This window comes from Neopsephotus bourkii, unplaced genomic scaffold (assembly GCF_033783945.1).
Source record: "Neopsephotus bourkii isolate Nb327-2 ecotype Australia unplaced genomic scaffold, CSIRO-AGI_Nbou_v1 NB_234, whole genome shotgun sequence".
NCBI classification, from domain to species: Eukaryota; Metazoa; Chordata; class Aves; order Psittaciformes; family Psittacidae; genus Neopsephotus; species Neopsephotus bourkii.
In genome coordinates this window covers 16,799,682-16,824,327 of record NW_026900744.1, presented here as the reverse complement: position 1 = coordinate 16,824,327, position 24,646 = coordinate 16,799,682, and the positions used below count along the sequence as shown (strand labels likewise).

Here is a 24,646-nt window from a genome sequence, read left to right as displayed (position 1 = left end):
CACACAGAGCGATACGTGACCCCCACACCGGCTGCTGCCCCTGGCAAATCCCACTGCTGAGCTGCGAACGGCAGCACTCCTGGCCGACAGGAAAGCAAAGAAGGGAAGATCCAGATCATCCTGCTCCCCTTGTACTGAGTTATTTGCCACTAGCAGTTAGCTTTCATGTTCGAGTGTAAGATAGGACACCTTCTACCACCCGCTTTGGTCTTTGCACATTCTGAAGAAGTTCAAGACATGAGTTTACATCACTGCCGAGGGAGGCAAAGTTGCTCACAAAACCATTCACCCACACAAGTGGTCACAGGATGATCTTTCTGCAGCCAAAGTCCCACCCTCTTTCACTCTTCACAAGCTTTTTTAGGAGTGATTTTAACTTGGACCCATAAAAACAGCAAAATTTTACTTATGGGAAGAATTGCATCCCTAGGTAACTGCAGTTTTGGTCATCTTCAGCTTTCAAAGACCTAGCCAGGCCACCCTGACAGCTCCGGACAGCCACAGGAAGGTTGGCTCTAGGATGGCTTTTGCTTTCGACATCAACAGCAGAGACCACTGGGTCACATCTCCTCCTCTGAGGGGCCCACAACCTGCAATGGGAAAGACGCGATGTTCCATTGGTCAGGATCCCCTCTTCTGCTTTTGGAAGAAGAGGGTGCAAGACCCAAACTCGGCTTCACCGGCTCTGTGGCTGGTAATGACAGCCAGTGACTCTGCCTCTCTGCAAAAAATGAATGTGGGAAAGTTCCTTCTTCCTCCATAAATCAGATTAGGTGAAAAATTACTAAAAGGGCATCTCCATCGTTCACAGGCACTTCCGTAGCAACTGGTGCAGAACTGCTCAGCTGAGCACTTCACAGTCAATGCGGGAGGAAGGACCAGGACAGCAACGATTCCCACAGCCCTGCAGATGCTGTTGGAGGCAGTGATAGGAAATGCTTGCCATGCCTTTGCAATATAGGGTACCACTGCTCAGAAATCTGAGTGGTGGGTTGGTTATTTTCACCACTGCAATTTAGAAATCAGCCTGCTGCTCACAGAAGGATTTGGACTTAACCTCCCTGTTCACGCACAGAAAAAGTATAAGTCCTGGCATAGAGGTGTGGGCTACATGAGTCTTGAATGTCTACGTTATCAGGCAAAAGGCTAATTTACACTTTGGGCCTGCCCATGCCTTGGCACCTCCGCACCAACTACCCAAAGAAAGGAAACAAGACAAATGCCAAATGTGGTGAAGCCATAGTAACCAAACACCTTGCCCCAGCCTCCATTTTACACAGCCTTTTGTGCAAGCTTTATGCACCATCTTCCCCACCTCCAGCTCAGTAAGTCATTGTATTTCCATTATTCTGAGACTCAGCCTAACTGCAGTGCTTTTAGAGTCTCCTTCCATTCTCCAAATAGTGATACCAGGTTTTAAATGTCCTCTCACATTAAGGGCAGGCAGGCAGGAAGACCAAAGTTATCAGCTGCAAAACTGTCTGGATCCCACTGGGCAACAGTCCATGCTTCCCATCCAGCCAGTACTCCTCCCTGAAAACAAGTCTGTAACTCGAAAAAATATCTTGACTAAGTCGGTAAATTCCATCCTTTTCCACTAGAGCATCTGCTCAACTAGGTCTCATCCTGCTGGAAGCCACGAGAAGTTAGTATGTCCCAGCGTGATCTGCAGGCTGCCACCTGCACAGCTCCACCAGACGGCCCTGAAATGCTGTCGCCTCGAAGGGCACAGAGCCCTCACAGGCACAGCGGCTCCCGGCATCCAACTCTACCTCTTGGCACACAGCAAGGCTTCCCGCTGCAACAACAGCACGTGCCGGGCAGTGACCATCAGAGGGTGGGAATAACACAGGGGCTTTTGCTTCTGTGGATCACCCTTCTGGTGAAGCCAACCGCATCATCCTCACATGCACATTAAGCGTGACCCGTCACTGGCTAACGAGGTGCCAAGGCTGGCAGGGCAGTTCCAGAATAGCTGGATAACCAAGGAAGAGGGCTAGCCTCACAGGCAACACAACACCCTGGGTCTGGCACAGCTACAGGGAAACGGGTGAGTCTGAAAGGGTTGGAAACACAGGAAATGCAGATGTGGGTTCGAAGATTTGGGGGATGGTGGAGGAACAGGATGGGGTAGAGGCAGGGATCCCAGATTTTTTCAACTTCAGATTCCTCCTGGTATTATTCTGTGTCTTTGTTGCTCAGCTATGGGTCCAAATTCAATGTCAGAAATAAATGAGGACTTTGAAATACAAACAGGATTGGTTTCTGTTCTCTGGCAGGCAACACAAAATGGGGTTACCTGGTGTTGCCTGGAAGCTATACTGATGCAAGAATTTTTCCTCCCCACCCTTCCTGCTCCTGCTTTTGTTCCTTGTGGCCCCTCTCTTCCCTTGCCTCTGGTCTAGGTGCATGCATCCCAAAACCACAGTTTTATAGTTTAGCTCTTTATTGTGACACAGAATTTTTCAGTGTGTTTTGGAAATTGTCCTTCTAGTATAAAAATCTGCAGGGCTGACCAGAGAGATGGCTGCTCTTGTCTGTGCCCTGTTGCAGGCTGGCCTCTGCCCCCCACTGCCTCCAGCTAGAGCTCTTCAGAGATGATGACAGCAGGGACAGGCTTTGACAACTCACTTCTCAGTAGCTTTTGAGGAACTGATGGGTTATCTTGTGTAAAATCCTCTTGGTGGAGAGGGCACAGTGATGACTAACTCCTAGGAATTCTTCCTCAGTGAGCAGGCTGGTCTACAGGGACTGGCTCCACAGCCAAGCCAAGTGGTGTGGCTTCAAGTGGTAAAGTCTGGCTCGAGAGAGCTCTTGCCCCTTAACATGGAAGGGAAATATGACCTGACAGCAGTCATGGTGACCTGAGCCGACATGACCAGCAGCAAGCCTTTCTGTAGTACCAGTGGGAGCACAGCTTCACCTTCAGCACCAGCACACAGTTGGCTGTCGCTTTATCTTCACAGTCCTCTTCTAGGGAACAGAAGCATCCACAGAAGGCATTAAAAAGGAGATGTGCTTCCCCAGCAAACAGCTGGACAAAGGGCTCCCAAGGGCTCCACTCCCTCCCTACCCTCCCACACTTACCTGGTGCCTCTGTGGGGCATGGCTGGAGCTGGCATGTCTGCCTGGCTTCTGGTTTGGAAGTAGGGTCACAACCCTGAGCCAGTGCTTCCCCTTGGTAGCACTTTACTTCACGCAGTCGCACACCAGCACCACATGTCTTGCTGCACTGTCAGCATCAAGAGGATAAAGGAATCATGAGAGATATTCTTTTATTTTTCTGTAGTTTCCAAGTTTGTTCTTCCAGTGAGGCCTCCCAGTCCCTGCTTTGGGTACTGTTCTTGAGGAGGTCTGGGTAAATTTCACACTGATCACAAACTTACGCTCCCTTTTTGTTGCTGGAGCGGAACCTCCCAGAGCTGGGGTCAGGACAGAGCAATGAAGGTGTTTGCTTTCACCTCTTTAGTGCAACTTGCAATGTTTTTTTCTTGGACTGTCAATGGACTGCAGTAGGAGAAAAATGGCTGCTGTGAGCCAGGCCCAGTTTCCCCTGTCCTCCATTCCATAAAGGCTCACCAGTTAAATCAAGGGAAAGCCAGAACACTCAATGCTGGCTGTATCCTGTATGTCTGCAGTATGGCGCATGCTCATGGCTAGAAGGTTTTCCCCAGCTTGCATGTGCCAGTCCCTTCACCTGCTGCCTGGTCTGCAGAAGAGTAGAGCTTATGGGGTCCCATCCAGACCTGACAGAGCCATCAGCAGAACATCCTGCTAGAAAACCTTAATGCAGGTTGTGCTCCACCAACCAGGATTATGAGGCCTCCTCTCCCCCTTCCCCACCACCCTGAGCCCTACCTGAGACCATGACGTAGTGAACCACGTTGCACATGGCCTCCTGAAACAGGTAGCTTGTTCCTCAGGTTTCTGAGAAGCTTCACAGTGCTTCTCAGGGTACTCCCTGTACACTCCATTCTCCAGGCCTGCACACAAGACAACCCGGCTCTTCACCCCTCGCCCACAGCTGGCGTCACACTGGGAAAGAGAACATAAAAGCCAGGTAACAAATGATGCTTGTCAGCTGTAGAGCTTCAAGTAGTATGGCATCCTGCTCAGAAGCAGGGTGCATAATGTCTCTGCTAATACCAGTCTAATGGAGCTAGTGCTGCCCAGGTCACAGCAGCAATGGGTGTCTGCAAAAGAGCTGAGTTTTGTAGGGAGCGGGGACTCTCTAGTTAGTGGTAATTAGTGTTTAGCCAGCGCTGGGGATGCCAAATTCACCTCTGCTAGCCTTGAGAGCAGCTACAAGGGATCTGGAGTAGCCAAGGTAAGATTACAAGATACTGTTTCTGTCTTATTTTACGTGTATCTATGGTCTCAAAAAACACATACCCTATTCATGTAGCAACCTATGTTTTGGAATACGGACAAGCTTTGTGTGAGACCCAGGGGACTAAACTGGTACAGTGGAGGTAAGTTGCATGGACAAGTACTACTGAGCCCAAAGCTACATGTGCCTAGCTGGGAGGACTCACCCTCTCGGGACACCACCAAGAGAAGCAGCTCATTCCAGCTTAGCTCTGCTTCCTGATGCCCACGGAGACAACTGCCAGTTTCAGATTTCACTGCTTTGTCCCTTCACCACAGCAGGGCCAGCATAACTAGCTTGTGTCTGCCCTTAGTCATCCTGTGAACTCAGAGCTTACCAGCTGAGAGAGAGAACACAGCAAAGGCAAAGAACCTGGCACATACAAAGGTGGGGAATTTGGATTCAAGCGAGTTTAATAACCTGGATACAGCTGAAAAACTGCACTGCAGTATTGTCTGTGACCCACACTATAGGCCAGAGCTAAAGAGGGTTACAGAACTGCCACAGGTCCCCAAGTTTAACTAGTCTGTGATTGTTACCAGTGCTGGAGAGAGACTCAGCTGAATGTAGTCAACAGCTATAAAGGATAGCAAAATGAGAACAGAGACAAGACTTCATTGCTTCTCTGGTTCCCTAGAAATCTTTTTTCTTACTACTCTGTGAATCCATGTTTTGCTTAGGACTTTAAGGACAAATCCCAAAATTGGCTCAGTGTGCTCTTCTAGGTACACTGGGATTTGGATCAGCTTGTATGAGGAAGCCTAAAGCCTCAAGGCCTTAAGTAACAGAAGGGAAGTATGAAGATCGACAGAGACCAATTGACTGATTGTTAGAACAGGGCCCTGGACCATTTTTACTAGACCAAGTAAAAGTTCTGAGGCAAGTACACAGTCAGTGGCCTGGACACAACTTCCAGGACAGAGATGTGGACTATAGTTCAGGTTTATCTTCAGATATTATTTATCAGAGATGAAGCTATGTTTGTTGAGCCTTTCTCTTTAGCATGTAGGACCAAACTCTTGAGATGAGTGAGTGCAGGTTGTGGACAAAAAGCTCTGCTGAGGTGTCTGCAATAACCCACCTATGAGCCAGAAGCGGAAGAGTGTAGTTTCTATAAGTCATTGCTGCCCTCCAATGGAGGTCCCTAGGAAGACAGCAAATGCCACAGACTCTGGCAGACTATAGGGTATTGGAGGCTGGGGGCAAGCTGGGGTATTCATTACTTGTTCCTCCTTTCTAAAAGGAACTAGGAGAAGGATACAGCCCCAAGGCTAGAGGTCACACCATACAACCTTATTCCAAGGCAGCCAGGCTCCTACCGTCTCCTATGGGATAAAGGGTGGAAAGGAGGGCTGAGGACACAGGGCTGTGCTTGGCTTTACCTGGTCCCACTCCTGCTCCACCCAATGTGCGGGGCAGTTCTTGTCTCCACACGGATGGACAGCCAGGGGCTTCGTGACTGGGTCACACTGCGAGTTGGAGATCACCTTGCCCTCCAGGTTGCGACACGCGATGAAGCGGCTCATGCGTCCCTCACCACACGAACCTGAGCACTTGGAGGAATAAAGGGCATACAGACACATCAGAAAGCAGGAAGCTGGAGGGGTCAGGGTTGGTGGTGCCAGGAGACCTGAGTCCAGAGCCTGGCCCTGCCACTGGGACTGTGACACTGGATCCCAAGGGTCTTTAGAGGTACATCTGGTCAGGGGCTTTCATTTTCCTGGTGCTATGAGCTTCCCAGGTAATTGAATGTAACTCACCTCTAACAGCTAACCAACATTTACAGCATGAAGAGGCAAAAATACTCTAGTTTCTTTAGATTAGCCTCTTCCAGAAGAAAGCCAAAAGAGAGCAGTAGCATGACAGCCTGCCTGCTGCCTCCTGCCAGCCCTGCCTCCCCAGCATCAGGTACAAGCAGAAGGAGACCCTCAGCACTCACCGGGCCCCAATCCGACGCAGTCCAGTGGCGGTCGCAGGGTGGGCCTGTGCAAGCCTTCTCGCTGCTGGGCTTCTGGGACTCATCACAGAGGGGTGCTTCCACCGAGCAGCGCACCTCCCGCTTCATCATCCCCTGAGTGCCACACCGGGCTGAACACTGCAACGGCCATACACAGTCAGCCCTGGGGCTGAGACCAAGAAGGATGAGCAAAAGCGAGGGAGGCAGCTATGCCTCCTCCCATTTCCTTCTGCAGCACTAGGTGAGAGGGGAAGAGCACCAGCAGGGACAGGAAAAGGTGGGTCCGTCTCTATCTCTGCTGCTTATTTAATTTGGGTCCTAGAGTTCCAACACTCCAAGACGCTGATACCTGGAGTGCTGTTCAAAGTCACTAGTTCCCTGGCCCAGTACCAAGCAGACTGTGGAGAGTTAATCAAAAGAATTTTGATTGAATTTTAGCTTCTCTGTGTCTCCATGCTACTGTTTCCCTATTTGCTCTTAGAATCATAGAATTGTTTAGAACCTCTGGAGAGGGAGGTAAAGCCTCTTGCTTGCAGGGCTTTAATTTGGTCTACATCCTGCTTGAGAAGTGACCTTAGAAAAAACGTTTTGCAATGGATTTTGTCTGCTGAGCAGTGCCAGAACCGGGTAGCCACGCATAAAGGGAGTCCTTGCTTCCTCAGGATGCATTTAGCCAAGGGGTTCTTTAGCACCCAACATCTACTAGCCACCTTCCTCCAGGCCCCAGCCCAGCCCTGGCTGCTTACCTCTGGAAGCAAAGCTCTCCTGGTGCTTACCTACCTCAGACCACTCGGAGAGCTCCCACTGGGGCCCACAGGCCTTGTTCTTGCAGGCTTTCCTCTCCATGGGCCTGGCCAGCCCAGCTGACTCACAGAGGTCATCATAAACAGAGCTGTCGAAGCCTGGAGCCAGCATCTTCCAGCAGCGCACGGTGCGGTACTGATAGCCCTCACTGCAGGTTCTGGAGCACTCGCTCCACCGGCTGGTCTCCCACCTCCACGGGCAGTTCCAAGGAGAGAGGGCACAAAGGAAAACCCAGGTAAGGGAGACAAGGGGCATGGGATGGCTGGGGAATGCCTGCATACCTGGAAACCTCTCACCCAGTAGCTGCTGCTATAAATCTGCTCATCACATATATGTCTGTATTAAGGCAATGCTGGCCTAACTGCAGGCAATTCAGACAGCAAATTTCTTCCCTCTTTTTGCTTAAAAAGGATACTTTCAAGTTTAAGCATATCTTCCAGCCCAGAAATGGCTGTACACATTGAGCAAAAAATGATCCTTAGAAAGACATCTTGTCCCTGTGGACAGCTGATGTAATTTCCACTCACCTAGGCTGGCAATCTCTCCCTGTGCAAAATTCGTGAGTAGGTTCTGGTCGGGTTAGGGCATCGCAGTATGTTTCATCCACTTCCACTCCATCATACCGGACACATATCGCGTAAGAGGCACTGATACCTGCTGAGCAATCAAGACACTCCCTTGGTCACACTCCATTGGATTAAAAGCCTCCGCTCACCATGATTAAATTGCTGGAGTGCTCACTGCATCTGAAATGCTACCTGCCATTTTAAAAAATACCAGTACTCACTCCATCAACAGCCAAAAAGGACTTCACAAGATCAGTCACTCAAAGCCAAACCTACCTGAAGTGCATGTGGAGCTGCAGGGGGCATAAGCTGAGACTTTCCACCGATACATGTCAGCCAAGCTTATGTCATCATGGCCGACAGGGCTCACATCAAACTCATTGCTGTGGAAAAAGGAGGCAATAAGAGCTAAAAATGAAGAATTAACACACACATAATATACCGAAATTCCTCTTCAGTGTCTCTGAAGATGTGAAAAAACCTAGTGTTTCTGCTCTCCACCTCCCCCACATTGGGCAAGATGAACCACTGATGAACATGTAAAGCCTTGATCCACCTCCTGAATTCAATAAGCAAGGCAGTGTTATCAACATCACTGTTGAGAGAAGGCAACACTCATAATGAGTCTTGTGTATATTATGGTCTTTTGACCAAGCCGGTGCCCTCAGCCTCAGTTCACACTATCACTTTGAGAGGTATACTAGGTTGGAAAGGGGAGCTCAAGCATGGTCCTTCTTAGTATATAATTTGGTGAGAAGAATTCACATGTGGCTTGCCAGAAATGTTTAAAAGTTGGCCCTCATTCTCCTGCCAAATATTTACTGATGTTACAGAAGCTTCAACAAGTTTATGTGCTCAGAGGAATGGAACAGAAGGGGCATGATGTAGTGGTAAACACGTGACATGCTACAGACTCCTAGCCTTAGAATCATAGAATAGTTAGGGTTGGAAAGGACCTTAAGATCATCAAGTTCCAACGCCCCTGCCATGGGCATCTTTACAACTACATCAGTGTTGGCTTCACAGGTCCTTCAGCATGTGTTTAAATGGATCCCCTAGATGCAAGGGACCTGAAATACATTCTGGGAGCCCTGTCTCAAGCCGATTGTAACAATCAGTCTTTGGAGGACATACCATTGGTCAAGCATCTACATCAGCTGCCACGGGCAGACACTGGTGAATGGGTACATCAAGGACAGCAGTGGGACTACCAAAGGACTGACTTGTCTTTCCCTCCCTAGCTAACCATGCATTTTTTTGCCCATGAAATCAAGTGCCACCTTTCAGTGCCAGGAGCTTGCAAAGGCTCTGCTTGGCTGATGTCCATGGTTGGGCTGGCACCTAGCAGAGGGCTCTCCACAGGTGCCATCATGCTGTAGTTGGCTGCTTCCCCCTGACTCCCAGCAAATGCATCCACCTTCAAGTCTTCCAGTGAGTTCTTACGGGCCGGCACTTTGTGGAGGCCCTGTGGCCACCGAGCAGCTGTCTCAGTCCATAGCCCCGCTGTGGAGTTTCTTGAGGTCAGCCTGGCGGCCAGGTGCTGCAGCTCCCTACAGAAGGCAGTGTTGTGTGGGTCTCGGTGACACAGGCGTCTGAAGAGATGAAGCCTGGAGGATGCTATGTGGCTGTTCTCTGGGAGCTCGGATCTCCTCATGCTGTAAGGTACAGCTGTGCTGATGGAAATCTGATTGAACCTAAGAGCTGGAAAAAAATACAGGCATGCTTGAACTATATTGAATGGCTTATACTTCAGCATGTGGTATTTAACAAGAAAAAAGAACTTATTTGGCCTCAAAATCACTTTTTTTTTTTTTGCCACCAGAGTGCACCAACAGGCCTTAACTGCCCTGAGCAGCTTCACACACACTCTGCCATTGCTCAGGAGCTCCAATTAAGTGCAGGCCTGGGCCTTCATTTCTGGTGTTCTTTCTTCCTAAATTGTTGTTTGGCTTCCCCAGACTGACCTCAGATTGGACTTCTCCCCTTGTTTTTACCTGATGATCTCTGGACTGTTGCTAGGACCTGCTCCTGTCCCTGCCCTGCCTGCCAAGCTCAGGTGCTGTGGGGCTGCTCTGCCTATGAGGGCATTGACTGATCTCTGCTGCGGTCACTCTCTCCCAGCTCCCCTTCCCTAACAGTTACTAGCCCTTGCTGCTCCCTGACAGTCTCCACACCACTACCAAGTGTCATTCCTTCCTGTCCACCCTGATGATAAAGCCACCTTAGACTTCAAGAAGACCAGTGTGGGATGTCCTCTTCCAATGAATAAACTGGGAGAGAAGGAACGACAAAGCAACCAACCCAACTCTGTTTCTCCATCAACTGCTGCTGCTTCCTCCTCCTCTCCTGCTGTGTTTGTGGGATAGATCTGTCTTATCTGGAAGTCATACTTCTTCTCTTCACCTTGTTCCCAGCCCCAGTCCTGAGCCTGACTGGTGGAGTTGGTCGGGAAGAAGTGTGGGTGACCCAACCCTAAATCTTCATGCCCTTCTCTTAGAGGAAGCTGTTCACTGGTATCATCTGGCGACAGAGTGAGCCATGTGGCGTTGAAGTCCTGGGCAGCTCTGGAGTTAGCTGGAATGGGATAGTTCTGGCTGGTCTCTGGTAGGTGGTGGTAGAGAGGTCTGTCTATATCAGGGGCTGCAGTTTGGAGAGGCAGTATCCGTGGTACAGTGTAGTCGTAAGTTATGTGTGGCATTTTCCCATTGAAGTTGTAGTACTGGAGGAAACGGAGAAAGAAAACAAAACTCTCTTTATCTTAAGGGCATGTATTTCCCAGAGAACTTCCCTAGCCACAGCCATCTTGTGATGGATGATAAAAGAAGACAGCATCCTCATAAATCCAAGAGAAGTACACACAGCCAAACCAATATACGGCTTCCTCAGCAACCTACCGGTTTGACTTGGGAACCAGGTTAATACTCCCCTTGTCTGAGGGAGGCTTACAGTTTTCGTATAGGCAAGATAGGAAAGCTTAAAACTAGTTCCTTACATACCATGGCATTTAGAGACTGGTTAGTGGGTCCGTGAGCTATGATATACTCCAGTCCATCTGAGTTCAGGCTCAAGGGCCGCCGGTACTTGAAGACTGTGCCAGCTACCCTGAAGTTCTGAGGGTTGTCAATGGCAGAGTTACCATTGAAGAAGAAATGTCCAGACTCATCTGCAAGTGCTTCAAAGAGAGAGAAAATGGGTAAATGTGATACTCTGTTCAGAACACTGGGGCTGCACTGGTACTGAGGAGAGCAAACAGCTCAAGACCAAGAAAAATCCAACAGAAAAAGAACTATAGGCCTTCCAGCATTCATCTTCCACATCAGGTCAGCAGTGTTCAGTGCCTGGTGCTTTCATTTCCCTCTCCAACAACAGCGCAAATGTCTTCACAACAGGGACAGTCTATAGTGAGCTGTTTCCAAATGTCCCTCTTGTCACTGGTTGCTGGAGATATAACTTTGATTTATGGATAGATGAAGTGCCCCTATGCTACCCTAGAGGAAATGCTCACAGATAGCTCTCTCACAGGAATGACAGGAGTGCACAGAGCCATCTTCCCACCTCCCAGGCAGCTGAACTGGGATCTCCACATCCATCTGGTTCCTCTGCTTACCTAGGATGTTTTCTGTTTTCCTGCGCTCAATGATAAGGATGTCTGTGGCACCAGCTGGAATGTTGGTGATGAACACATAACCTGATGAACAGAACAGGGTGTGAGGAAACCTCAAGGACAAAATAAAAAGGTCTGGGTAGGAAAAGCAGGTGGCAGGACAAGTGTGTATGTAGGAGGGCAATGCTGCCCTTTAGGGGTAGGACTCTTATTTGCATTACAAATCACTGCTATAGATCTCTAAGGCTCAGCCTGAGCACTACTGGGTCTGGAGTGAGGAAGGAGCTGCACAAGTATAACAGTCTGGCTTTAATGTGTGGTTGAATGTGCTGTTGCAGTCTTTCTGGCAAGAGCAGAGAAAAAGCTTACTAGTGATCAGGATTGATGCTAAACAGAGGATGGAAAAAACACAGGGCCCCTCAGCAACTGACTCAACAGAATTTGTCTCAGGAGTAGCATAAAAATTGACCTTTAAAAGGAGAGGAAATAAGAAGGCTCTTAAAAGTTGTGGGTTTGGCAGCTTGTCTTTCCTGCTAGAAATGCAGGTCTTGTCCATTCTGTAAGATTTTATGAGGACTGGAATTGGAAGCCAAATCCATACATGTACTGCTGGAGAGGTTAGCACCATTACCCCTGCTCTGGAAAGGGGCCTGAGTGCTTTCCTGGTCTGGTGTCCGTAGGGAGTGATGCAGACTAGTGAAACATCAACAGTATGAAATGTTCCAAAACACTCTCAAACACGAGTTAATTAACTACTACTGAGTATACCACAGTCTTTTCCTTCTGTGGGTGGAAGAATGGGCCATGAAGTTGCAAGGGATGAATCTCAGCCCAGTTTCAGGGGGGTTCTCTTCAGCCGTGCCAGCCATAGGACTGGGTAAAGCAGGAGTCTAATTGAAGGCTGAAACACTGTGACCCTCATCATAGGAGCTTAAGTTTAAAATGAATACATAGCACAAATAAAAAAAAGATTCATTGATCTCTTCACATTATCTGAGGTAGTCAAGATGCCAAAATCAATAGGAACAAATAGATCCCCAGATGCTTCCTGTTGTAAAGAAGTGAAGGGAAACCTTACCAGCCTAATATACAGCACATCAAAACCTATCTCCTCTGGTGAATAAGTGAAAAGGACAAATTACAGGCATTTAAGCAGGCATGGTACTCTTCAGGTCTTTCCATCAAGCAGCTGGGAAACTCCTACCCGCATCCAAGCCAGTCACCCTTCATGCCCGCTGGTGTAAGAAGTAGCAGGTGAAGTCTCCAGACTGTGGTAGCAGGGAGTACCTATCTGTGAGATTGCCTTTCGGAAGCTGCCCGAGACACGGTGGCAAGTGCTGCCGTCCCCTCCACACACCCTGCATCTGTCCATCGTCTGGGGTGAGTACAGGCTCCCATCGCACCCAACTGGCTGCAAGGAATAGAAGAAGAGAGGGTTTCCCGGGGCCAGCATATCTCCACAGGTCAGGGTCTTTTCAAGAAAATGCTACCATGCTCTTTTGGTGAGGCTCTGGGAGTGGGTGATACAGGTTAGCTTGGAATAGAGTAATGAATGAACCCCACAGCAGCAGTAATTCACCCAGGCATGCACTTACATGCTCCTGATTTCTATACTAATTCCTCCCAGAGCCTCACCTCACATTTCCCATTGATGCAGACCCCTTGATAGGTCCTGTCCTTGCAGGAGGTACCATCCTGGGCTTGGACCATCAGCTGCCTCTCTCCACTTTGGGTAGTGCACTGGAGGTCACATGGTTTATTGGAGATACTGGTGTAGTCATCTGAAGGGACAGAGGCAGAAAGTCACCAGGCAGATCAAGGTACTCAGAGATGGGCAGTGAGAAAGGGGACTTTCCTCTTACTCATACTGATGTCAGCTTGGATATTCTTGCTGCTTGAGATGAGACCCCAAGGTTACAGATTTTGTAGTACCAAAGTGGGCATGGTATGGGGCTGCAGCTGGGAACTATGCCTAGCAGAAATAGTTCTTGCTGGCAAGCCCTTTTCTTTGCCATACCCTCTCCCCTTTGCAATGCCCTGTGCCAAACATGGGACTATGCATTAGCAGATCCCAGGCCACACATTAATACAAAAGAGCAAGCAAGACCTGTAAGAGGGATACTGACTATGTGGGGCTGTGGGCAGGTCCACCCCATTCAGCTCAGAAAGTGAAGCTAGAGATGCAGCTATGTCCCCTTGGCAGCTAACGGAAAAACAGGTGGGTCCAGAAAGAGGGTAATATCTGTGGTGAGCTCAGTCTGGGCCTCAAGGCACAACTGGTAACCCATGTGAAGCAATCTGTCATCTTGCTTGTACAGGAAATAGATGGGCATCCTGTTCAGAACAACCCACCACCAACCCCGTATAAAGCATGCTGGGTGACAGGCAGCCAAAATTGTAAGAAGGCACAAAGAGCGTGAACACCCACTCTGCCAAGATGACTGCTGGTTAGCCAAGACAACTCAGAGAAGCCTGTGTCCTGTCTGCCCACCAGTGCTTGCTGATGTAGGATCCAAAACAGGAGCAATGTGGTGAGAGAGGAGGCCTGGCTGGGTGGAGCAGTTCTGTGAAAAGACAGGGAACGATTTCTCCAAAGCAGGGAGCATAGGGAAGCACTTCCAGACCAGCCAGGAGCATCCATCCCTTTTCCCCTGGGACCTTCCCCTTCTCCTGTGTCAGAAAATACTGTAGTTTTTTTCTCTCCCTGATCCTTTGAGTGAAGCTGTGAAAACCCACCTGGATAGAGAGGCATCCAGTGGTAGTAACGCTTCCCAAAGGCTTTGGCATTGAAACTGGAGCACTGCTGCTGTTTGAAGCTTGCTGTATTGGCTGGGCAGGGCTATGGAGGGAATAAATGTGATCAAAAGCTCCCTATGTCACAGCCATGGTTGTGACAGCTGCTTATCCCTTCTGCATCCCTGGAGGATGAAAATGCCCTGTCCACCCTGGAAGGAATCAGTGATGGGCTCTGAGATGCTGTAATACAAGCAGAAAGGCCAGGCCTCTGTTGCCAAGGGCCCTTCGGACAGCTGTATTTAACAGTCCTGCAAAACTTACTTCCAGCAAAGAAAAAACATACTGGAAAAACGTTATTCACCTCCCCACCCCACAACAAATACATTTTTATATCCTCTTCCCCCACCTCCCAGTCCCAGAGAGTAGAGCCCATCTCTTATATCTTCAAAGGCACACTGTCACCCACTCCAGGAGTCGATCACACCCCCATCTGCACTCTGAATGCTGCTACTCTTGCAGCTCTCTGAATTTCACATTCCCCAGTGAGGACCAGTTAGTACTGGAAGTTGCTCTTACCTGCTGCTGACACAGTTGGTAGTGCTTGGCTTGACCAACACATATGGTACTGTTTGTTGCCTGGGGTATCTGTAGCCTGCAAACCAGAAAGAAAATGAGCTGGAGGTCTGTGAAGTACTGAAGTAGTAATGACAGAGAAGCTAGGCCTGACTTAAGGAGGGGAAGCAAGGCAGGTATTTTATCACAGGAAAGCTTTCTGGATCTAGACTAGCCAACATCTCTGAAGCCCATTTTCTGTGGTTTTAGGTGAACTGCGATTTTAGATTACTCTCATTTTGGGACAGGTTGTGCAGACAGGAAGCAACCAGCACCACCACCTCTGTGTCTCTTGACCTCTGAGCTCCAAAAAGGTTGATGTGATGAAACGACAACAGACCCTGATGATGCTTCACTCCCATGGAAGCACACAGGATTTGCAGTGACTAGGGAAGCTGATCTCAGAATTCACTCTGCAGAAGGCAGAGATGGAACCTCTCATGGGGACTGGCCCAGTTAAAAGATTAGCAGATGATGGACCAAAACCATGGGAATTTCTCAACACTTCAGCTCTGGACAGCAAGGGTTATCCATGGGACACTGCAGCCTGGACTGATGCAAAGGGAAACAAATTCTTGAAAGCTGGTAAGACATATGGAGAATGGCCGAGACCACAGATTAAGGCAACAGTGTGTGTGAACAGGAGTAGCAGACAATGTGTTAACAGTATTTGGAACTTAGGGTGCACTTTGTAATGAAGAAGTCTGTAGGCATACTCAGGCTGGACTAGCTGGAGGCTCTGCAACTGTCCCTCCAGAACAATGCTTTACATGATGTAGGCAAAGCCTAAATTTACACCAACCAGCTTGAAAACTGCCATCCTTTCCAGCTGAAGTAGAGGCTGCCTGCAGCCTCAGAAATCATTTTGTCAGCATACCTGGCTCAGACTCCTTAAAGCTGAAGAAACCTTTTGACTGGCTTTTATGGTGAGGGGTTTTTTGTTTGTTTGTTTGCTTGAATCTGACTCAATCCCTGGAGTAAAATGCCATAGCAAAGTCCTCCCCTCCCCGGTTGTGGTGTCAAGGATAGAGCAGATGCCAAATGGAGAGGAGTATGTCTCTTCTGTCAGCACACAAAGGGCAAACAGGCTGCTCTGGCTGTGGGGGGTATGGGACAGCCCCAGGCTCCTTCCCACCCTTTGTTTCCCACTCCTCTCCCATCATGGCCATAGTGTGCCAGGGAAAAGCAATAGCAGAGACATTGGCAAGGCAGCATAGAGACTACGTCCAGACGGAAGGTACTGCAGCACATCTGGACCCTCACCATGCTGTCAAAGAGCCCACATAAAGTAAGTTTTCTGTTGAAGGAAGGAGAGCAGGATCCTAGCTTGAGCTTCCTCCACTCAGGAGTGCATCTACGCAGAAGGGAAAGGGGCAGAGTATGCGGTGGGCAGCACCTGTGAGCTTGCTGTGCTGCAGGATGCTGACTCTCATTAACATCACAGGAGCCTGGAGTAGGAGGTTAGTGAGGTGTGCAGGAAGAGGAGAGCTTGGTGGCAAGGTGACTCAGAAGATACAGCAGGAGTTCAGGCAGCTGAAGTTCCCCAGTACTCCTCACTCCCACAAACCCAGTCCAACTGATACCAGGACTGTAGCAGCTGTAGGAGACAAATGTGGCTGTAGCGGACAAACGGAGATGCCAGATATATCACAGAGCGAAATAAACTTGCAAGCTCTGCAGAGAATAAAGAGGGGAAACTGCTGAGATGTGGCTGAGCTAACTGCTGTCAGGAGTAAATCAAGTTCCCATAAGGCGTCTGGGAATATGTACCCATATCCTTAGCACAGGAACTGCCTACAAATCAGGTTTAGGTTGGTCAGAGCTACCACAGCAAGTGAAGGGGAAGTGGAATAGAGCTAGCTTTCTTGAGCTCACAACTCTGTCAAATCTCCCACAGACTCCAAAGGGGATCAACCCCTTGCTCCCTATCAGATGAACCAGGCTGAGTGAGTGACGTGTTCAGGGGGCCTGTGGCTTGCCCCACTGCAGCATGCTTCTCCCTTGCCATCCCTCCCCACCACTGCCTGCTCATCACCTACCCCACGGGTCACCACCACCTTCCTTTCCAAAAGACCAGGGATGAAGACAGAACAGCTGACCCTACAAACTCAGGAGGTTCAGCCCTAAAACATAGGTCAGGGGCACACCACTTCCCCTCTGCCACTTCAGACCTGGCCAAAGGCTTAGGCTAGGACACAACTCACCTCTGTTGCAAGCAGTGCCTCTCCCGGGACATCACACCTCCTCCACAGGATCGGGAGCAGGTGGACCAGGAGCTCCACTCTCCCCACCACTTGGTGACTTCTTCATCCCAGAAGCCAGCTCCATCTGCTGCCTCACTACTGTCCTGACAGAAACAGAGCATGGTTAGCTGGAGAACCTGGTTCCTCACCAGCCCTGAAACACAGAAGGGCCTTCCAAAGGCAGCTCCCTCAGGGACCATGTCACCTGGATGCCCTCTAAATGGGCAGCACTGTGACAATCATGGCAGCATCAAGATCCCTGTGGGGTCACACCAAGCTCATGCATCTCAAAATTCACATTTCCCTCAAAGACTGAGTTATAGGAAGGAGAATGCCTCTGGGATCTTATGCCATGTTGTAGAGAAGGTCTGTTGGGCTAGTTATGTGTGACAGTATCACCAGCTGCAGCCTGGGTCAGATAGAACAGCAGATCACAGGTCATGCTGCCTGCCAGGGTCTGATGCAAGGTCAGGAGAGAAGAGGAAGATCTGCAGTGCTTGGCCATGCAGATGCCTGCCTGTGGGGAAGCTGGGGATACACATCTATCACTCACTGGAGCTGCATTTCACCAGGTAAACTCTTTGTGATTAAATCAGCTCACATCCAAGCTCCTCTCCCTCCAGCCCTCACAAGTCATTTTCAAGAGTGCTTCAGAACCTGAGTCTCCTGCAATTGCTGTTGTTCCCTTTCCCTATGCACCCCACTAGTCTCCAAGGTGGATTACTCCATCTCCCAGCATGCCTTGCTGGGGCTGAGCTTTTAATTTTGGCAAAACTGAGCTCTCCTGGCCCAGTATGGTCATTGCAGCAGGCTGCTGTGTGTGCCTTCACAATTCCCAGCAGGTAAGAGATTCTGTGCTTTAGCTTCAGGTTTGGGTTTCTTTCTTAGAATATTTTCCTGTTTAGTGTCTGTCTGATGGCTTGAAAACTCCCAAGGACTTTGGCAAACTAGCCTGTGCAGGAATTAATTTGCTGTTCGTTGAAATACAGCTGTGAGTAGTGTTAAATGCAGCAATGAGTTTAACACAGGGCAGTGACTAGAAGGGATTTATCCAGTTGAAAACACTGACAATGTTTGAGTACTAGTAGAAGAAAATAAATAATGTGTGTGTGTGAAGTCTGCTATGTTGAAGTAAAGGCTCAGGGAAGTTGTATCAGTGCTACTGTCTGTGGCAATGACAAATAATCCTGTTGCAAAGAACCAGTCTGCAAAGCTTAACTGATGGATGTGAAAGAAAACTCATCAGGGTTTGCTCATCACTAAATGTGCTCTGTATGCTGTTTTGGTTTTCTGTCTCTTGGCTTTATGCTCTTTCATAGTGTAATACAGTCAAAGTGTTCATCTTGTAGTGCAATTCCTGCCTGAAAACTTGTTTTTACAGCATCTGCCAACAGAACACCCTCTGGGCAGAGGAGATGCAGCTGGTTCATGCAAATGTTTTTAAGTTGTAACTTAGAGTGGCTGAAATATGCATAGTGCTGCTTCTTGGAGATAGCCAGAACATGCTGAAAGTATCCTTTTCTGCTGCAGAAAAGCACCATAATACCCAATACTTTACTCTCTAGTGATTACAATAGTTAATTTTTGCAAACAGTAATACAGCCAAACTTTTTGCTGTACTTAGATGTTCTGGCTGGAGTTGACTTGCCTGACAGGGACCAAATGCTGTGGTCAGCAGCTGAGCTGCTCGAGAGAAAAATTAAGCTTACAGAAAACAGACATTTTCACAAATAACTTCTTCTCTTCTTCCAAATGATCATCTCAACCTATTTCCTATGAGAATTTTTGTCTGACTGTATACTATCAGACTGTAAATGGAAATGCTATGTTGCTTTCACACTTAGAAATGAAATAAACCAAAGGTGTCTTATTGTAAGGTACTTTTGGCTAGAATCTTTCCCTGACCTCTTCTATGCTTCTCTGTGATAAGCATCTCATGGCCTGTGGAGAAAGAGCTCTTCACAATTGTTGGGATGGAGAATGCCAATGATTTATCTGGTGTCTGTCCAGATAGCTCAGCACAATACAGATTCTCCCATTCCTGGGGTAATAATCAAAGCTTGTGTCTTACCACTTCACTGAATAGTTGCATGAGATGCATGGACAGCCTGGGGAGAAGGCATGTGGACTAAAAGCTGCAATATTTACACAGCTTTTCCCCAGGTGGCAGTAAAAATCTGACACTAACCAGCAAGATAATCCTGCTCCACAGATCTTACAATCCAAATAGGCAAGACGAGGCAGAAAGGAAACAGGAGAAGGGAAGTTAGATGGGCTGTTCTACTGACCTATCCCTAGATAATGAAAAAGACTTTGTGTATCTGGAGTGGTGGAAAGTTGCAGACTTATTTCCTGGGGTACTGCTCTTGGGTGTTTTGCCTTGATAAAAGGAGACTTGGTACGTTTGGGGAAGATCATCATCTCTCCCTTTGTGTGCCTCTTTCTTATGGTTAGAATAAGATACGTTTCTCTCCACACTAGGACTTTCAGGGATGACAGGAGCCCAGAGGAAGATTTCTTGAAGGATGCTAGGCAAAACCTTTTTTAAAAAGAGAACGTGTTTCCCTATATCCATAAATTCTGTTCCTGCTTCCTCATTGCACTGGAGTAATCAATCACTTTTAAAGTAAATTGATTTGGCTCTCAGGTTTTCCATGACCAAGCTCCCTTGCCGATCTTTGCCTAGGAATGCTTATTTTCTTGTGTAAGTAAGGACAATGCTGAGCTGTTCCCTTGACCAGTAAGACTTACAGCATGACTACACCACAGTCTTAGGCCTGGTGACATAGAGGGGGAACTCCAGGTACTTAAGAGCTGGGACAGCTGGTTTCAATCTGTGCTGAATTTATTATACAGTCAGAAATAAATTTGCACTAACCGTGACACACAAATGGTTCTTGTTTTTCATTAGTGATACTTGCATTTTTCAAATTCTCAGATAGTAAATTAAAGACTGTGGGAAAGACTCCAGATTAGATTAGCTCCTAGCTTTAGTTTCCCAAGCCCTTCAGCAAATCCCAAATTACCTTCTGGCCAAGTGAATTCCTCTCCCCCACCTCCTCCTTGTAGGATAAATCAAAGGTGCTTAAAAACAACTCACAGTATCACAGTATCACAGTGCATTCTCCTTGTTGTAGGAGATGCTGGAACTGCTCTAATTTGCACTCTGCAAATAACAGAAACAGAGCAGGCTAGAAACAATGGAGCAGGAAATGTGAGTAGGTCCAGTCTTTATAAGGCTGGTTCTGTCTGGGCTTGAGTGAGGGCTCTGCCTAAAGGAGATAAAGAGAGTCAGATGTGATTCCTTAGGTAATGAGGAATATAAGGGCTAGAATTTACATCTGTAGAAAAGAGGGACCATACTCCAGTTCACTCAGGTGCTTTCCACAAGAATTTCCCCTCAGGCATTTGTGGCTTGGCACCGGTGATAATATAGCTGCAGCTCTTCCTCTCTGAGGTTAACCAACCAATTTCTATGCTTCTGCACCTACACGGGAGGTCATGCAACTGAGTGAGAGTTGCCCTCCTGTCTCCTTGTTGGGGGAACCACATCTTTGAACCCCAGCCTGCAGAGAACTTTCTAATGACAAAATATCTGTCTCCAGATTTGCCAGTATCAATAGCAGAAATGTCTCTCAGCCAGCATCACTGAAAGCTTTTTTGGTGTAACTGAAGCCCCAGCAGCTGCTTCCCCTCTCCCCCCTGCCAAACAAAGGCTGACACAAACAAAATGCTTCAGTCCTGCAAAGAAGGGTGGGCTTGGACTGACATCCTATCAGATTTCCAGGCGGTGTTTCTGAAGAGCTGAAAGGGATAAAATAAATTCTCCACTGACTCCCTGTCATGCCCTGGATCAGCTCTAAGCTATGCTGGGTTTCCCAGAAACCTGGGAAAAACTGCAATTACTGTGTCGGTGGCCCAGTCTCCTGTGTTGCTTATTGTTGTGCCTAATCTTGAGATTCATTAGAGCCTGGGTCCTGGAAAAATGCTGTCTGGGAAGAGAGACCACAAACATGCCTGTCTAGTTCCCTTAATAGAGGAGCTTGGGGGGGAAGCTCTCCTGCTGCAGCCTGGCATGCCTTAAGCACTGGTCCACCCCTGAGGGGCACAGTAGCTCTTATAAACTGTTCTGCTCAGCCCTGTCTAAGCTTGTAAGACTACTAGAAACAGCAGCTGAAAATGAAGAATTCTTCACAGACTTCTTCTGAGGCTATTAACTGTACGTCCTCTACCAAAAATTTCCATGACCCCTTTACTGAAGGGCTTCTTTCTACAGCAAACCATACACACTACTTAACTGAAATACTAAGTGGCTTCAGATGTCTTAATGCCTGGAATGGATGTCAGATTATTATCTGAAAATGAATGACCATGTTCAACTCCCCTTCTTTGAGTTCCCCATGTCATTCTCTGACTAAAGCTGTGGTGAAATATTCTACCACAGCCCTGAAAAAAACAATAGCATTTGCAACTATGCCTTAATGTTTTGCGAAAGAACTGGTGTTTGTGTAAAGCTGCTTCTCATCCTGTCATGGTTTTATCCTATTTGCATAGGCTAAATAGTTTGTATGAGAGATTCAGTGTTGGAAGCAGCCACAAACCCCAATTTTCTTTAGAAAAGTTGAAACAAGGTATCTGAGGAGTCTTCCATGAAGTGAAGGTATCCTGAGGTAAAATAAGCAATGCAGCATAAATTTTAGGGGATCAGGAAGAACATTAATCTGGGTGGAAATGGTAGCTTGCTAAAGATGTGATATCACAGCAGGTATGTAACAGGAATCTAGACACATAATGAGGTGCAGATGAGAAGCAAATTAGAAAACCAGTGAACAAAAGCCAGAGAAAAACTATCAAGTACTGTTCGTAACCCTGTTGTGACAGGAATTTCACAGGCAAATGCTGCATGTCATTACAAAATACTTGATCCAAGTCAGTTAGGTTCTTCACTTCAAGTGGGATAACTCATTCTGGGGCAAGCTGGTAAAAAGGATGGAAATCTGTGAAGGGGAAGAAGTAAGTAACAGGCGGTGTGTATGACAGGCATCTCATTGTCAGTTTTTTCAAAGGCACTGAATGCAATTAGCCCCACATAGGAAGGAATTTGATTACCCCATCTATAGATTTAGGCTTTCTATGACGCTTTCTGTATAATGTTGTATAAAGAAAACAGGACAGCAAGAGAAACTGTAGGTTAATTCCTGAATGATCATTTTGTGCACTGGCTTGCACTGGAGATGCCAATCAATACTAGGAACACCTGATAGGCCAACTTGCACTACGCAATCCTTGATCAGAGTGCTCTGTGGGATTCTGGAGTAAGGGAGTCTTCAGAGCAGACCTGTCAACAGTACTGGTGTGTGTTTGTCCTGGGGAGAGCTTAGCAGCCCTTCTCCCAGGGCCAGATACCCTCAGCTTAGTGCTGTACAAACACAGCTGTTGGGGGCAGAGAGAACCACCAGGTTCTCTCTGCCAAGGCTTGCGTGCACATGCTGATGGAGGAGTCCATCCAGGTCACTCTTAAATGAAGGACTTCACATCTGTTTAACTTGACCAAGCTTGCTCTGCCTGAAGTTTTCTCTGACTTGGCCCTATAGCTAAGGGGTAAACAGAATGGGCAGTGGATGTGTGTGAAGGTAAAAACAAAGTGGAAATGACACACTTCAGCTGTAAAATTAAGATAACCCCAAACCAGGAGATGCTGCTGCTCCTTAAACCTGGATTATACACAGTAACACTGGTGTCTGGTCTTCTCTGCATTTAAAATAGCTCCCGTGAGATTGCTTCACCCCGACAGAGGCTGGCTTGTGGGGGTGGGAAACACAACCCCAAACCCTCTTTTCCCTTCTGCAGAGCAGAATCCCTTTAGCAGCAAGGGAATCTGGCCGGGTTCCCCTTGGGAAACAGGAGCGCTGAGCCAGAATGCAGGCAGTGACCCATGAAGGCAGGGGCAAAGCCGGTGCCCTGCAAAGCTGGGATTTCTTCCTCCCTGCCACAGTAACAGGGGCAACTCTCCCAGGCTGGGCCCCAGGGAGAAGGGGACTGGCAGAGGGGTTCTGGTGTTGCTGTGGAAAAAAGTGCTGCTGGGGGGGCAGGCTGAGAAAGTCCTCTATGGAGGAGAGCAGAGATGACAGGAGCATGGAGCTTCAGTGCCTGGACATGCACCCCACTTATCAGAGAAATCTGCTGCCTGAACCCATGCGTGGGGTGGCAGGAGGGCCAGGGAGGATCAAAGTCCGTTTACAGCCATAAACTGGAGTCAGCCCTCTGCTAAAGATGAGCATGGGGGGCAGCCCCTGGCAAACCCCCCACCAGGGAAAGGCCCTGCTCGCCATGGTCCTTCAGGTGAGGCTGGGAAGCTTCCTCAGGCACCGCTATTCCCCGTCGGCCTTTTATAAAGTCAGGCGCTGGGCAACGGGCAAAGCGTCTGGTCCTTGGGGTAAATTTGGGGGAAGACACAATAAAACCCCCTCCTCAAGTACTTCAAGGCTGAAGGAGGGCAGCGGGGGAAGCCCCAAGTTCAGGTTACCCCCTGCAGGAACCAGAAACCTACGACGAAAGGCGAGAGACCGCCGATTCCGTAAGGCGACCGCCCGCTCCCTGCCCCGCGCAGGCCCGGGGTGGCCAGGACCGGCCCCGCCACCTCGGAGCGCCCCTCCTGGCCCCGGGCCCACCGCGGCTCCCTGAGGGGAGGGAAGGAAGGAGGGGGCGAAGGGAGGCTCCGCCGCGGGCCCACCCGCTGCCGCTTACCTTAGCGCCGAAGGGGGCGGCGGCGGCGCTGAGAAGGAGGAGGAGGAGGCGGAGGCGGTGGGGAGCGGCGGCCATGCCGCCCTGCTGCTGCCGCTGCCGCTGCCGGAGCCTCGGAGGAGACGGCGAGGCGGCGCGGCGGCCCACCAGCGGTGGTGGCAGGAGCAGCCGCCGCCGGCGCGCGGGCCGGCATGGCTGAGGGAGTTAATGACTTTACAACCTGCCGGGTGGCGGGCGGCGACCCGCGGCGCGGCCGCTCGGCGGGGGGGCAGGGGGCCGGGCGCTTCTGAGGCCCCGCCGCCCCGGGGCTCGGTCCCACGTCCCGCCTGCGAGCTTGCGGGGCCGGGGCCGGCAGGGGGCCGGGCAGCGTGGGCCTGCCGCCTCGTACCGCCCTGCCCGCTGCCGGTCTCAGCGCCCGGCCCAGCACCAGTTTCTCTCGCCGCTTTCTGCGGCTCCTTCGTAGCCCCGCAGCGTCTCCCGGCAGCGGCGGGATGCAGCGAGCGTCCCTGCAGAACCGTGGCCACCCGCGCTGCCCTCTGCACCGCGCACACCCCGAGCTCCCAAGCGAAGTCCTTCCCTCCGCTGGTTTCCTCCTGCACAAAAACCATTTGCTCTACCCAGTTCCTATTTCCTGCCCTTTCTGGGCAAGCTATGCTTTTTGGTGCATCCCTTTCTGTTCTGGGACTCAACGGGAGCATGCGGTCCGCGCCGGAAAGAAGGGAAACGACCCGGCACACAGAGAGCTGCTCTTTCTGGCGCTGCAAATGGATCGTGCCTGTGGGTAGTGAGCCCGATGACCTGGCCCATGCTAAAAGAGGATATAGTTGCCCAGAGGCCCCCAGATCTCCGCCATGGTTTGTTAAGTTGCATACTAAAGGGCAGCTTAAGCCACACATGGAAGTTGTTCAGTTTGTGCATCCTGACCTTAGGCAGTCACTGCAAAAAGCACGGTGCAATATCAGACCATTTGAACCTACTCCAGCAGTCTGCTCTTTGCTAGAGGCCTTCTCA

General features: G+C 49.2%; 1 protein-coding gene across 9 annotated transcripts; it reads right to left on the bottom strand.

Moving 5' to 3' along the window:
* Positions 1-2,428: 2,428 nt before the first annotated feature.
* On the bottom strand, positions 2,429-23,859 carry LOC133208019 (ADAMTS-like protein 2). Of its 9 annotated transcripts, none has more exons than XM_061345596.1 (18): positions 23,639-23,859; positions 16,853-16,995; positions 14,613-14,688; positions 14,037-14,139; positions 12,936-13,081; positions 12,588-12,711; positions 11,304-11,384; positions 10,693-10,868; positions 9,998-10,415; positions 8,977-9,397; positions 7,973-8,079; positions 7,658-7,787; positions 7,107-7,320; positions 6,309-6,464; positions 5,752-5,922; positions 3,859-4,035; positions 3,088-3,232; positions 2,429-2,973 (listed from the first exon to the last, which is right to left on the bottom strand). In XM_061345596.1, the coding sequence occupies exons 1-18, from the start codon at positions 23,711-23,713 to the stop codon at positions 2,855-2,857; spliced, it is 2,982 nt and encodes a 993-aa protein (XP_061201580.1). In that variant the 5' UTR covers positions 23,714-23,859; the 3' UTR covers positions 2,429-2,854. The 9 variants fall into 9 exon arrangements, 8 of the variants coding, with proteins under 8 accessions (XP_061201580.1, XP_061201582.1, XP_061201587.1 ...); XM_061345598.1 differs by having other exon boundaries at positions 7,658-7,784; XR_009724209.1 differs by having other exon boundaries at positions 2,844-2,973; positions 3,088-3,227.
* Positions 23,860-24,646: the final 787 nt, after the last annotated feature.